Genomic DNA, 12,785 nt, shown 5'->3' on the forward strand with positions numbered 1-12,785 from the left:
ACACCTGGTCGCCCAGCCTCTCAGGATACCTTGTGTCAGAGTTGCATGTACCCCATGCACACCGTTTGACCATTTTTAAACTTCAAATCTCAGAAAAAGCTCATAAAACCGAACAAAACTGACTTTCTGTAATGCATTTCAATGGACGTCCAGGCAGAGAATGTCCCAGTGTATGGGAATGGCTATACACACTGTGATTGGCTCATGGCGTTTGGGGGCGGGGCTTAGCCATAGGTCAATTCAGTTGAACAGCTAAATCAGTTTGATTTGTATTAGCATCTGCTAGTTTAGCAGATGTAGGCTATTAGCTAACAGTTTGGTGTAACAGTTTCAATCATTTATTTCATGTTAGGTCAAAATTCAGTTGAACAGCTAAAAGTTTGGTTTGTGTTAGCTTAACAATTGGTGTAAAAGTTTAAACCATTAACATCATGTTAGCTAACGGTTAAGTTTGACAGGTTAATGTGTTCAGTTTCAGCTGGTTCAGTTTAACAGTAAGACAGTTTGGTTCAGTATCACAGCTAAAACAGTTGAGATTACAATGAAGCTTCCCAGTAAAAGATCTGGAGGTGAAGGTAAATGGCTCCATTTGTTTGACACTACCTGGGCAATCTAAAAAATGTCCTATAGCTCATTTTTTTATGTTGTATGCTAAAATACAATTGTATATGAATTTAAAACTCTATTTCTAAAGTGGTGCGACAGTGTAAGTTGATGGCACAGTAACATTGTTCTGTTCTTTAGAAATACTGCATTTTATTGACCTTCTTGAATAAATTCTGTGTGTCATAGATTTGACTGTTTTATATTTGCTGTCATGTCCCTAACTTTCTGTTTTATTGCGGTGGCCATGACCTTGTATCCCTTGAAAACACAATTTTCCATCACAATGAGAAATACTGACAGTCCTGAGCTCAGAAAACACAGCCCTGCTGTACAAATAGTCACATAGTGCTACAGTTATATTTCTTTATTTTAGGGAGACAGATGGAGGACTGGAAGCATCGCTGACTTTGTAGCAAACCGTTCACAAACCAACACAAACATTATCAAACTTTCTCCAGGTGACAGTGACTGCGACCTTTGCAGCTGACGGACCAACATTTAGCTTGCTGGCCTGCAGTGATGAGTGTCTTCAGTCTTGCTTTACATCCCACATGAACTGATGGAAGACATGAAACGACATTTCATCCATGGCCTTTCAGTGGAGCAGCACCTCTGTCAACAGCTGCATTCAGCTCAGTCTGTCAGGCTCTAATGATATTTTATATGACACGACATATCTCACACTATATTCTACACAGAGGCAGCTGATCAACTAGCGAGCCAGAAAGCAGAAATCACAGATGATGAATTAATAAAGCCAAGCGCTGATTAATAAACTCATGATTAACTAGGCCTGCATCAATATCGGTCCTTGTTCGTTCTTGTACTGACAGTTTCCATGGAGATTTCTGTGTGTCCAGCCTGCTTCATGTCCCTTTTGGGGTCATCAATCTGACATCAATATTCCACAGCTTAGCAGCTTGCAAAGCATCATGGGACACAGCTTCATATTAAAGCTACAGGACGGGTGGCGGCAGCAGTTTCAAAGGTCACGGTGGCAAAATGTTCTACTAGACCTTTGCAGAAGTGTTTTCATGATACTGGAATTCCCAACTTCAGTATAATACCATGAAAGTTATCAATGTTTGACAGCATTTTCAACACCACAGAAAAAAACTGACATCGAGGGCCACAATTTAAAATTTTTATTGATAGGTAAATATAACAAGGCTCTAACATGACAATGATGACTTTACTTTTCTTGATTAGTAGCAGGAAACTGTCTGTAAGAAAGCAAAAGAGCAGAGCTGGTGCTGGTTTATCAATAGTGCGGAAAATTAATTGAAAGCCGTTTCAAATTTTAGAATCAATAAATATCACTAAATTGGTATTTTGGCAACATTATACTGCATATTGTATACTGTGATTAAGCTGTTTTTATTCCTCTGTACCAACGATAGCTGTGGCCAGAGGCATTATGTGTTCGTGTTGTGTGTCCCTAAGTCCAGACAATAAGTCATTTGGATGCAACAATGAACTGACCACTTTTAAGTTGTCATAAGTCGAAGGTCAAGATCACTGTGACCTCACTTGTCTTACTCTCGTGAATGCGATATCTCAAAAACACCTTGACAGATTTTGTTTTTCCAAATTTGTCACAAATGTCCACTTAGACTTAGGAGTGAACTGATTGTCAAAGGCGTTTGTCTCATTCTTGTAAATGCGATATCTCGAGGATGCCTTGAGTTTTTTGTTTTTTTTTAATTTGGCACAAACGTCCACTTAGATTCAGGAATGAACTGATTTGTAGTTGGTGGTCAAAGGTCAAGGCCACTGTGACCTTGTATGTCTCATCCTCATGAATGCAATATCTCAAGAACACTTCGAGGGATTTTTTTTTTGTGGCACAAACATCCACATAGAGTTAGGAATGAACTGATTAGAATTTGGTGGTCAAAGGTGAAGGTCACTGTGACATCACAAAACATGTTTTTGGCCACAACATGATGAAGTTATGTCATTTAATATCCAAAGGTCAAAGGTTATGTTTTCATGTTCTCCCAAAATGTCCATACACGTCTGTCCGTTCCATCCTTGTGAACACGATGTCTCAAGAACAGCTCAAGGGAATATCTTCAAACTTAACACAAACATCTGTTTGGACTGAAGGGTGAAGTGATTAAGTTTTGGTGGCCAAAGGTCAAGGTCACTGTGACCTTGCCTTTCGAATTCTTATGAAGGCTATATCTTATAATACCTTGAGGGAATTTCTTCAAATTCAGCAAAAGGCTCACTTGGCCTCAGGGATGAACTGATTTGAATTTGGTGGTCAGAGGTCACTGTGACCTTGCATCCATCTCATTCTCATGAACATGATATCTCAGGGAGGCCTTCAGAGAATTTCCTCAAATTTGGCACACACCTCCACTTGGACTCAAATTCTAGGTCTTTTTTGTCTTTCCATGCTGTCTCCCTTTTGCAGTTTTCTAACCCTCTCCTCTCCTCACCTTCATCCCCTCGCTGTCTGCCATCCTCCCTCCCTTCCTCTTAGACGATTTTCCCCTTCGTTACTCTTTCTGACCCGTCTTTAATATCTCCTGTGTCTCTGTCCCTTCATCCGTCCCTCCTCTGTCTTACTGTCTCCCTGCCTCTCTCTGTCACTTCATTATATTTTATCTGCATGGACATTAAAGTTAACAATACTGGCAGGGCCTCTTTTACAATGGGTACAAGATAGAATACAGTTCAATAAAGTAGTCGTTAATTTCTGCTCCCTCCTTTGTGCTGGAGCGTGTGTGGCCTCCAAAGTCCTCCAAACGAAACATCTTAATGTTTCACTGCCGTCCAGAACAACACGGATGAGTGTCTTCGGGATGATGTCGTTTATCAGTGCTTTACAAACCCATTACAAATGACTATAGGAGAAATATTTTTCACCTAACACCACTGCGGTTATGGTTTGGTAAGGTTGAGCAACAAAAACGACTTTAAGTTAAGGAAAGTCCGTAGGAAACAAACTCCCCTGCTCATGTCACACACTTTATAGGCCCGTCCATCCCGAAGCTGGACTGCGCCATTACAAGGAAATGAATCAAATAAAAGGAGGAGGTCAAGATAAAGGAGACTCTGATGTTTATTATTGTTATTATTAAAGTCACAGAGGTCCAAAGTTTTTGCAGAGTGGAAGTAAAAGTGTCCAGATAATCTTCCATCACTTCTGAATTCCTCTCTGTGTGTCTCTCATCCTTCAGGGCAACATCACAGGACTGACAGGTACGATGGATTTTAAGGACAGCGGCTCCAACTCTCACGTCCAGTTTGAGATCCTCGGCTCCAGCTTCAGCGAGACCTTCGGCAAGGACACCAAGAGGGTGAGTTCACAGTGTTTCACTCTAACGAATGAGCCGGAGAGAAAAAATGGTGCAGAGGCGACATCGCCTACGTGTGTCAAACCCAAAAAGCTGCAGCCTGATATTCAGACAGAGCAGACATGTTGTTACCACTCCGGTATTTAGTCTGACGTTGCCCTTTTCACAGCCGCTCTCTGTGGGAGGACTTGATTTTGCCAGTGAGTTTGAAGAGAATGGCAGACGATACTGAGCATACAAGTTGTTCTGGTGAATGATGCATGTTGTGGTGTCTCCATATGAGGAAATAATAGTTGAGGCACAGTTGAAAACTTTCCACAAGCTTCCCCAAGAAAGTTTCAGTAGTTCTTTTGAGGTCAAAGGGTGGCAGGGTTAATGTTTGTAAGCTGGCTAATTAAAGGTCCAGTATGAAGGATTTAAGGAGATACACAGGCAGAAATGGAATATAATTGTATTTTCTTTTGTTTATTATCAGCTGAAAATAAGAATCGTTTTTGTTACTTTAGAATGAGATGCTCATATCTACATAGGGAGCAGGTCCTCGTCTACGGAGGTCGCCATCTTGCACCGAAATGTAGCCCAGAATGGACAAACCAACCACCGGCTCTAGATAGAGACATTTACGTTTTCATGTCTTCACCTCAGACACCATAGTTATAAGTGACAAGCAGCATCAGAAAAAAACTTTTTTTTTCTTTTCAAACGTTAAACTGTTTTATTCAGTGTTTTTACCATTTTTAACGACCTGAGGTCTCATTTATAAAAACAACAATTTCTACAACTAGGCTTCCACCTCACCATCTGCATCACCAATTTCCTGTCTCTAAAATGTTCGTAAGCTTGGGTCAAAGTTTCTCCCATCAAGTCTGTTTTTATACATCACAACTTTTGCGTGGGAAGTCGCAAACGCCTCTTTCAGGCCTCGTTTTGTGTGTATACAATGTTTATAGTTCTTTAGTTACCCACAAGAATTTGAGAAGTTGGTGCTCCAGAGGTCTGTTAGCAGACTATACACTTGTCTGCTGAAGTAACTTCCATCCTGAACTGAACGCTGCCAGCAGCTCAGTCTGACACACACATCTCAAACTCACACTTACACACTGTTACACGGAGACACATGCTATCACACATACATCTCCACACCTTTTCTCTACGTGTCACACTCTTGTGCTCAATCAGTCTCTCACTCACTAGCACTTCGGCACGAGGGAATCTTTAGTACAGCTTTGCTTTCAAACAAACTCTGAGACCTGACACTCTGAGGCCTCTTTGACTGCACAGAATACCCACTAACACCTGCTAACATCTGGCTTTTGTATTAATGGGAAAGGTTACCATCAGCATTTACTCCTGGCACAAATGGCTCTGCAGTAATCACGGGTATTTATTGGCTTCAGCTTTGATCAGCAGTAATGGGAATAAAACACCTGGGTGGACCAACTTGTTTAAGCTTATTTACAGGCACAATGTGATGACACACGGCCACAAAATACCACCCTGAATATTGTTCAAAATGTCATCAGCACTGAGTTTGAAAGAGAGACTGAATAAGTTTGGAATTAAAGTTTTTACATGGGAAATATTCATGCCGAATGAGGGTTTACACGGAGATCAGTTTAATCGCCTTTATTCGGGTCCGTGCAAGGTTTGGGGCAGGGAAGGTTTCTGATTGGATAGGGGGCGGGGTGGATGTTACGTGTTTATGTTTACCGGAAGAAAACACTGTAGTCCTCGCTCCGGATAACAAGATGCTTGACGACGTCGTTCTTAGTGCCTTTTTCGGGCTTGTTTTGCTTCTATTCTTGAAGCAGCAGTACGACATGAAACCTTGTTCTGTAATGCTTCGTCTGTTGAGGAGGAGAAGAGAGGTAGAAGGTCGAAGAAGGGAGATAGAAGACCGTGCTGTGGCGAATGGAAACCGGTGAGGGCAACGAGTCCGACTGCTCTATCTCAGCCTGTTGTTATGCATGCTATACGTCATCACGCCAGAAGGGCAAGGAAATGAGCATGCGCAGAAAGACCGGAATGAACTTAAAGAGGAATGAGTGTATACAAGTGCGAGAAATTCTTTCATTCAGAATTAGAAACGGAATATTCCAGCCCCTTACATCGGATTGAATTTTCAATCACATTGGCCATTTTCATTCTGAATTAGGTGTTTAAAAAAAACCTGAATACACCTGCTAATTTCGGTGAAAAAGGGCAAACAACACACACATGCAGACAATTGTGCCTATACACAGATGCAGATTTATGTAAAAGATGCTGAAAATACCAACCTGGTCTCACTCCGAAGTTGTCGAATACCAGCACTTGATCAGTGAATTCCAGCGTCGGATGCCAACAAAAAAAGCCATCCTTTTCATGTCGGTATAATATGTAGCCGGTGGCTGTGATTCTGTAACAGCGCCCAGCAGTGGGGAAATGCGGCAGGACAACAACAATACTAAAGGGGGCAAAAGCTCGAGTACGGCAGGCAGGACTGGTGGTGGATGGGTCCAGCAACCACTGACCTTCACCTAGGAGGACGGCACTCACTTCCTGTAAGATTGTAAAGCCAAACCCTGTTCTTGTATCCTAAACCCAACCATTTGCTTTTGTTGTTTAAGGAAAAAAGGTCAATTTGCAGTGTTGTACCGACATAGTGCTTTTATTTTGAAAGAGACTGTATGCAAACTGTAAATTTCCTGTGAAAACAGAAGTGTATTTTGAAAACAGACAATGCATGTAACAGGCTGAAGTTGACACGGCGTCCCAGAACGTCAACAACCAACACACCCAGGGTACCTTGGACGTCATATGTGATGAGTGAGAATGTGTTGCTTTAAACGGGGGCAGTGTTGTAGATGGCGGTGGTCTGTGCGGCCATTATCTCGACACGTGGATGGAGAATTCTTTTCAGAAATCTTTCCCCGAAAAGTCCATGACCCAACTTCGATATGTGAGAAGGTAGTAGTGAGAATGTGTTGTAAATACACACACACTAACAGTCACATTTGCACACAAACATCTTCAACTTGGAAAGATTTCACTTTGGTTTTTTTTGTTTGTACCATTTTGTACAGTTGCGTTTTTGGCCTCTATACCTCGCACTGTAAAGGACTAAATAACCTGTTTGGAGAAAGTGTTTCATACAAAACCAAACACACACACACACACACACCCCTCCCCGTTGGTGTGTTTGTTCAGTGTTGGCCTGACAGCGCTGCCCTGCACAGAGGAGCGCCGCAGGCTGTTATTGTTGTTGTTGATGCTGTTGAATCTCGTCAGCTGTCAAGTCGGCTGTGTCGAAGCCCATCGGTCGTATGCGACACATCGTGTACGGTGACACAGACCATTCTCAACCGTGGGTGTAGGGGGGCACTACAGCCTTGCTTTCTTTATCAAACTTCTGGGAGCTTGCAGTGTTCAGTGTGTGAGCTGCCTCTGTGTTTTTTATTTGTATGCTGCTTCTTCCTGTGCACATTTTCCTCCTCTTCCTCACATGTCATCAGGAAGAGCAGAGATAACTGGAGATGTTACGAATGCTAAAATGAACCCACTCAGGTTTGAGTGCTTTGTTATAAACTGGGGCTGGACCGCTTTCGTTTTTTTTTTCAGGCGTTTGTATTAGGTGGTGTACACCTTTTAGGCCACAAGAGGGCGGCTCATCAGGTTGTGATGGTATTGAATGAAAGTAAAGCAGTGTGTGCCCAGGCCCCCAGCAAGCAAATTTGCAAATTCTAGGATGGTGAAGAAATGACTTGCCATGGTCTTTCTATGAGTGGCTTGTACTCATTGCCTTCGTTGGTTGGACTGGTGTAGTTTATTGGTGCTGCTAACTTGTGTGTGTGTGTGTGTGAGAGAGCGAGAGAAAGTGGGGGGATCAGGAGTTTGAGAGAAAATCAAAACTTGGACTGACCCATTTTTGCAGAAATTAACTTTTAATCTCTTTCTGGGGCGTCCGTCTTTATATTACTGTGAGCTGTACCTTCGCTTCCAGACAAACGTCTACCTTCCTGCAGCCCCACATTATCAATCAATTAATCTTTATAATTGTCAGTGGCCAGAGCAGTCCTCAAGGGCTCACAGACCTTTCTATTGTTCCTTTTACACGCACATTATAAGCACTCAGGTCGGGGCCTGTTAATCAGACTGTACAGTTCGAGTACATAAATCGTGACCTCTGGCTTCACATCGCAGACGACAAACTCGTACGGTGGGAGCTGGAATGAAATAAAAACATTTCTGAAAGGGTTTAAATTTGGGCTCACTTGTTTGTTGCTTGAAAGAAATAGGCGGTTGCCATGGTGTTTGAGGGTGGTTGCTAGGATGAAATATGTCTTTTGAAGTTGTGATGGAGGTAGTACTACTGCAGAAAGAGGATGAATAGAAAGGACACTAAACTGTTTGCCCTTGTCATTTAACTCAAAGTAGTGTTCTCTAGTGCGCTCTATAACGGCATTAGTGTATATGTGTGTGTGCAGAAGTATAACTTAATTATCTTCAGGCTCATCCCTGCCTGTACCTACACTGTAAGCTGTCTAAGTAGCATTATCGTTTGTGTCAGCCTTTACAATCACCAGGTTTTAATCATTGAACTACTCAAATGACACTGTGCTCTGTCATCTGACAAACCTTCACACTCATTATTCAACAGTAAGCTGGTGAAAAAAAGGAGGAAGCAGACCGATTAAAACATTAACAGATACTATAATGAACTGGAGTGAAAAGGAGGAACTAGTTTGCTCTGGTGCTTGAGGAGTCTTTACAAACATCCAGGTTGTTGCTTTCTGTCTTCAGTCTCTCATATACAACAGAAGCTGACTGACTGTTGAATCACTGCAGGATTCTGAAGGACATGAAACTCTCCTGGTTGAATCATCGGTATAAACGATGAATAGTGTTAGAAAATATCTGGTTCTTTGATTAGAAAGTGGAAAATACAAAAATGTGGACATAAAAACTGAAGAAGAGAAGTCAACTATGACTCCCAACGTGCATTTCAGTAAGAAACATCCAATTCCTGGGCTGTAAATTCTGTTATGTGCACCACTAACATTCATTCATTCATTTTATGTAACCACATATCCTGTTGGGGGTCGTAGGGGTGCTGGAGCCTATCCCAGCTGACACTGGGTGAGAGGCGGGGTTCTCCCTGGACAGGTCACCAGACTATCACAGGGCTGACACATAGAGACAGACAACCATTCACGCTCACATTCACACCTACGGACAATTTAGAGTTATCAATTAACCTGCATGTCTTTGGACTGTGGGAGGAAGCTGGAGCACCTGGAGGAAACCCACACTGACACAGGGAGAACATGCAAACTCTGCACAAACCCCACCCTGGGTTTGAACCAGGGACCCTCTTGCTGTGAGGTGCCAATGCTAACCACTGCATCACTGTGCAGCTAACCGTTACCCGACAACGTAATAAGCCTTGGGTTATACAAGCTAAAGATAGCTAACGTTAGCTTCTAACACTAGTCTGACAGTGTTTCACCAGACCTCCTGAACAGTTGACCTAGTAGTAGGAAATAGTGGCTAAACTTAGCTAATGTTAGCTTGTAACTTTAGCCTGGCAGTGTGTCACCAGACCTCTGGGAACTGTTGACCTACTGGTAGGAAATAGTAGCTAAAGTTAGCTAAAATTAGCTAGTAACATTAGCTTAACAGTGTTTCATCAGACCTCTGGTAACAGATGACCTAGTAGGTAGGAAATAGTAGCTAAAGTTAGCGAATGTTAGCTTGTAACATAAGCTTAACAGTGTTTCACCAGACCTCTGGGAACAGTGATCTAGTAGGTGGAAAATAGTAACTAATGTTAGCCTGTAACGTTAGCCTGACAGTGTGTCACCAGACCTATGGGAACGGTTGACCTAGTAGGTAGAAAATAGTAGCTAAAGTTAGCTAGTGTTAGCTTGTAACATTAGCTTTACAGTGTTTCACCAGACCTCTGGTAACAGATTACCTTGTCAGTAGAAAATAGTAGCTAATTTTATCTAACGTTCGCTTGTAACATTAGCCTGACAGTGTTTCACCGGGTCCATGTCATTAGTCCGACAGCCCATTAGTCCGACGTCCGGTTGTTCCGATATGTGATTATACTAGGCTATACTGTATTTATGTACTATAGAGGATCAGCAAATGCAACAAAAGTAGGCTACTGGTCGAGATACAAGTGTCATAGAGAGGAGAGAATGAAACACCATCACCACTGTTGCCAACTCCTCAGTAAGAGAAGTAGCTATTGGCTGTCCTAAAAGTCGCTAGAAGTCGCTAGATGACGTCATCGCCTAATTTGCATAATTAATAAGGAATACGTCGAGGAATAACGTCGTGGGAGAGACAAAAACTGAGTAAAAAAACACCCTGAATATGTTTAGAACTACAAATGAACCTTCTTTCAGTGATTTATATTAGACAAAGAAAATTTTACATTTACATCCCGCCCTGACTGTAAACCAGGTCAGGATCAGAGCGATAGATCAGCCAGCGGCGGTTCCGCACATGCGCGATTCACTTGCAGTCTGGACGTGGAGGGGTTAACGTCTCCTGCTCTGACTGCTGCTGGGAGGGAGGACTGGGCCGTCTGGGAGTGATTTGGGGCGAGAGAGGAGCCCACGGCAGCATCCGCTGCCCGTTGAGAAGAATAAAAAAGATACGTGCCCTCACAACAGAATCTCCAGAAGTCTTCAATAACATCAGAAAAAGTCGCTAGATTTGTCGCTAGTCGCTTTTTTGCTCCCAGTTCCCATTTCACCAGACCACTGGAACAGTTGACCTAGTAGGTAGAAAATAGCTAAAGTTAGCTGAGGTTAGCTTGTACCATTAGCTTAACAGTGTTTGACCAGACCCCTGGGAACAGTTGACCTAATAGTAGAAAATAGTAGCTTAAATTAGCTAACGTTAGCTGGTAACATTAGCCTGACAGTGTTTCACCAGACTTCTGGGAACAGTTGAAGGAAATAGGAGTTAAACTTAGCTAACGTTAGCTTGTAACTTTAGCTTGGCAGTGTGTCACCAGACCTCTGGGAACTGTTGACCTAGTAGTAGGAAATAGTAGCTAAAGTTAGCTAACTTTAGCTTGTAACATAAGCTTAACAGTGTTTTATTTTATCTAACATTCGCTTATAATGTTAGCCTGACAGTGTTTCACCAGACCACTGGAACAGATGACCTTGTCAGTAGAAAATAGTAGCTTATATTAGCTAACGTTAGCTGGTAACATTAGCCTGACAGTGTTTCACAGACCTCTGGGAACAGTTGACCTAGTAGGCAGAAAATACCACAAAAAGCACCACCAACACTTTAAAAATAGACAGAAGACCATAAATTCACCCCAAATTTAGTGGCGCTTTGAGAGAAGCGACTGGAAATGTTTGCGCCTATGTCATACTGCATCATAACTGCATATGAATGCAGATTTTTTTTTTTTTTTTAAAAAGCTCATAAAAAGCTAAATTTTCACTGAATAATGACTGATGGGTTCCAATATTTCACTTTGGTCAATGCATACTTTCTCTTTTTCCCTCGACATGGACTGTTGACCTACATACAACCAAAGCCGTTCAAATGTTATGTACACATATCTACATACATGCAGATATGTGTTCATAGAGATTACCCGATGTTTGATGGTCTCATTCATCCTCTTTGATGAGCATATGCAGCTGCAGTACACGATGAAAATAAAACGCCTCTTCATATTGAGGTAAAACAATTCTTCTGCCAACATACAACACCAACACGTCTCATGAGTCTCAGCCTCCATCAGTGCCTCCTGGGAGCTGTAGTTGTTGAGCAGGCAGATTTACAGTACTGTGTCTTCCTTTGTGAATGAACACAGTCATCATTTCGACAACAGCGAGCACGCTCAGTTCTCACTCCATTAATTTTTCCAATTATTGAAAAAGTTGTTTAACCATGTTACGTTAACCTTGATTAACAGGACCACGAATGTTCGTCCCTCGCCAGTAAACCAATCAATATTTAACAGGATGAATGAGGTTTTAATTAACTCTCTGAAGACTCTGAAGTCGTCTCCCTGTACGTGTGTTTAGGCTCCATCGTACAGTAGGTTAATCAACACAGAGCAGCAGCGTAACATTTAACAATATGTATTTGATCACTGCCTTCCAGTGCGTCACCTCGGCCTACGCGCTGACGGTGTAGGTGTTTAGTCAAATACTACAATTTATTATTAGCTCCTGTGTCACACTCACAACCTCCGTGTGATGCAAGTTGCTGCTCTGACTCAATCAATCTGCTTTTTACTGGTTAAACAGTTAAATGTAATATTACATTGTGAGGAGTTTTATTTCCAAGGCCGTCTTATGTAACGCAACTCTGCATTGACTACACAGTTAGAGTGGGTTCAGACCAGTTTAAAAATATATATGTGTTAAAGGATCAATGTCAGACTTCAAATAACTCTGACTGTAAGGAAACCGACAGGAACAGAGAATGAGAGTGAAAGAACAGGAAAGGATATTTAGAGAAAGAAAAAAACGAAAGACAAGAAAAACAGGATTAAGGTCATTAAAAAAAAATCTTAGAGAGAGTTCAAGGAAAAAGAAGAAGGGAAAAGAAAGAATGACAATGAGAGATGGGAGTAGACAGGTCAAAATTAGGAGAGGAAGAAAAGGAGGAGGAGGAGGAGGAGGAGGAGGAGGTGACTGTAGAAAATGTGACCAATGGTTACTGAAAAAAATATGGCAAGAAAGTATGGGGTGCCATTTGTAAAGTGTCTCACGCTGAAAATAACATCAACATTTTGCCACATTTAGCTTCAAACAATGTTTAAAAAAGTGTTGTTGTTAGGGACACTAACAACTCAAAGTACACGTCAAATAAAATTTCTCCAAACATGTTTCTTGTTATTTT

The 12,785-nt window shown here is 41.9% G+C and overlaps 1 protein-coding gene across 2 annotated transcripts in view; it reads left to right on the forward strand.

The window, feature by feature from the left end:
- Positions 1 to 12,785, forward strand: part of grid1b (glutamate receptor, ionotropic, delta 1b) — an 827,749-nt gene that overhangs the window by 720,949 nt on the left and 94,015 nt on the right. For both annotated transcript variants that reach the window (XM_050059333.1, XM_050059332.1), the window contains exon 8: positions 3,798 to 3,917. In XM_050059333.1, the coding sequence (XP_049915290.1) occupies positions 3,798 to 3,917 (120 nt within the window). The remainder of the gene's footprint in view (positions 1 to 3,797; positions 3,918 to 12,785) is intronic.

The sequence above is a fragment of the Epinephelus moara genome, chromosome 13, assembly GCF_006386435.1.
Source record: "Epinephelus moara isolate mb chromosome 13, YSFRI_EMoa_1.0, whole genome shotgun sequence".
NCBI lineage: Eukaryota > Metazoa > Chordata > Actinopteri > Perciformes > Serranidae > Epinephelus > Epinephelus moara.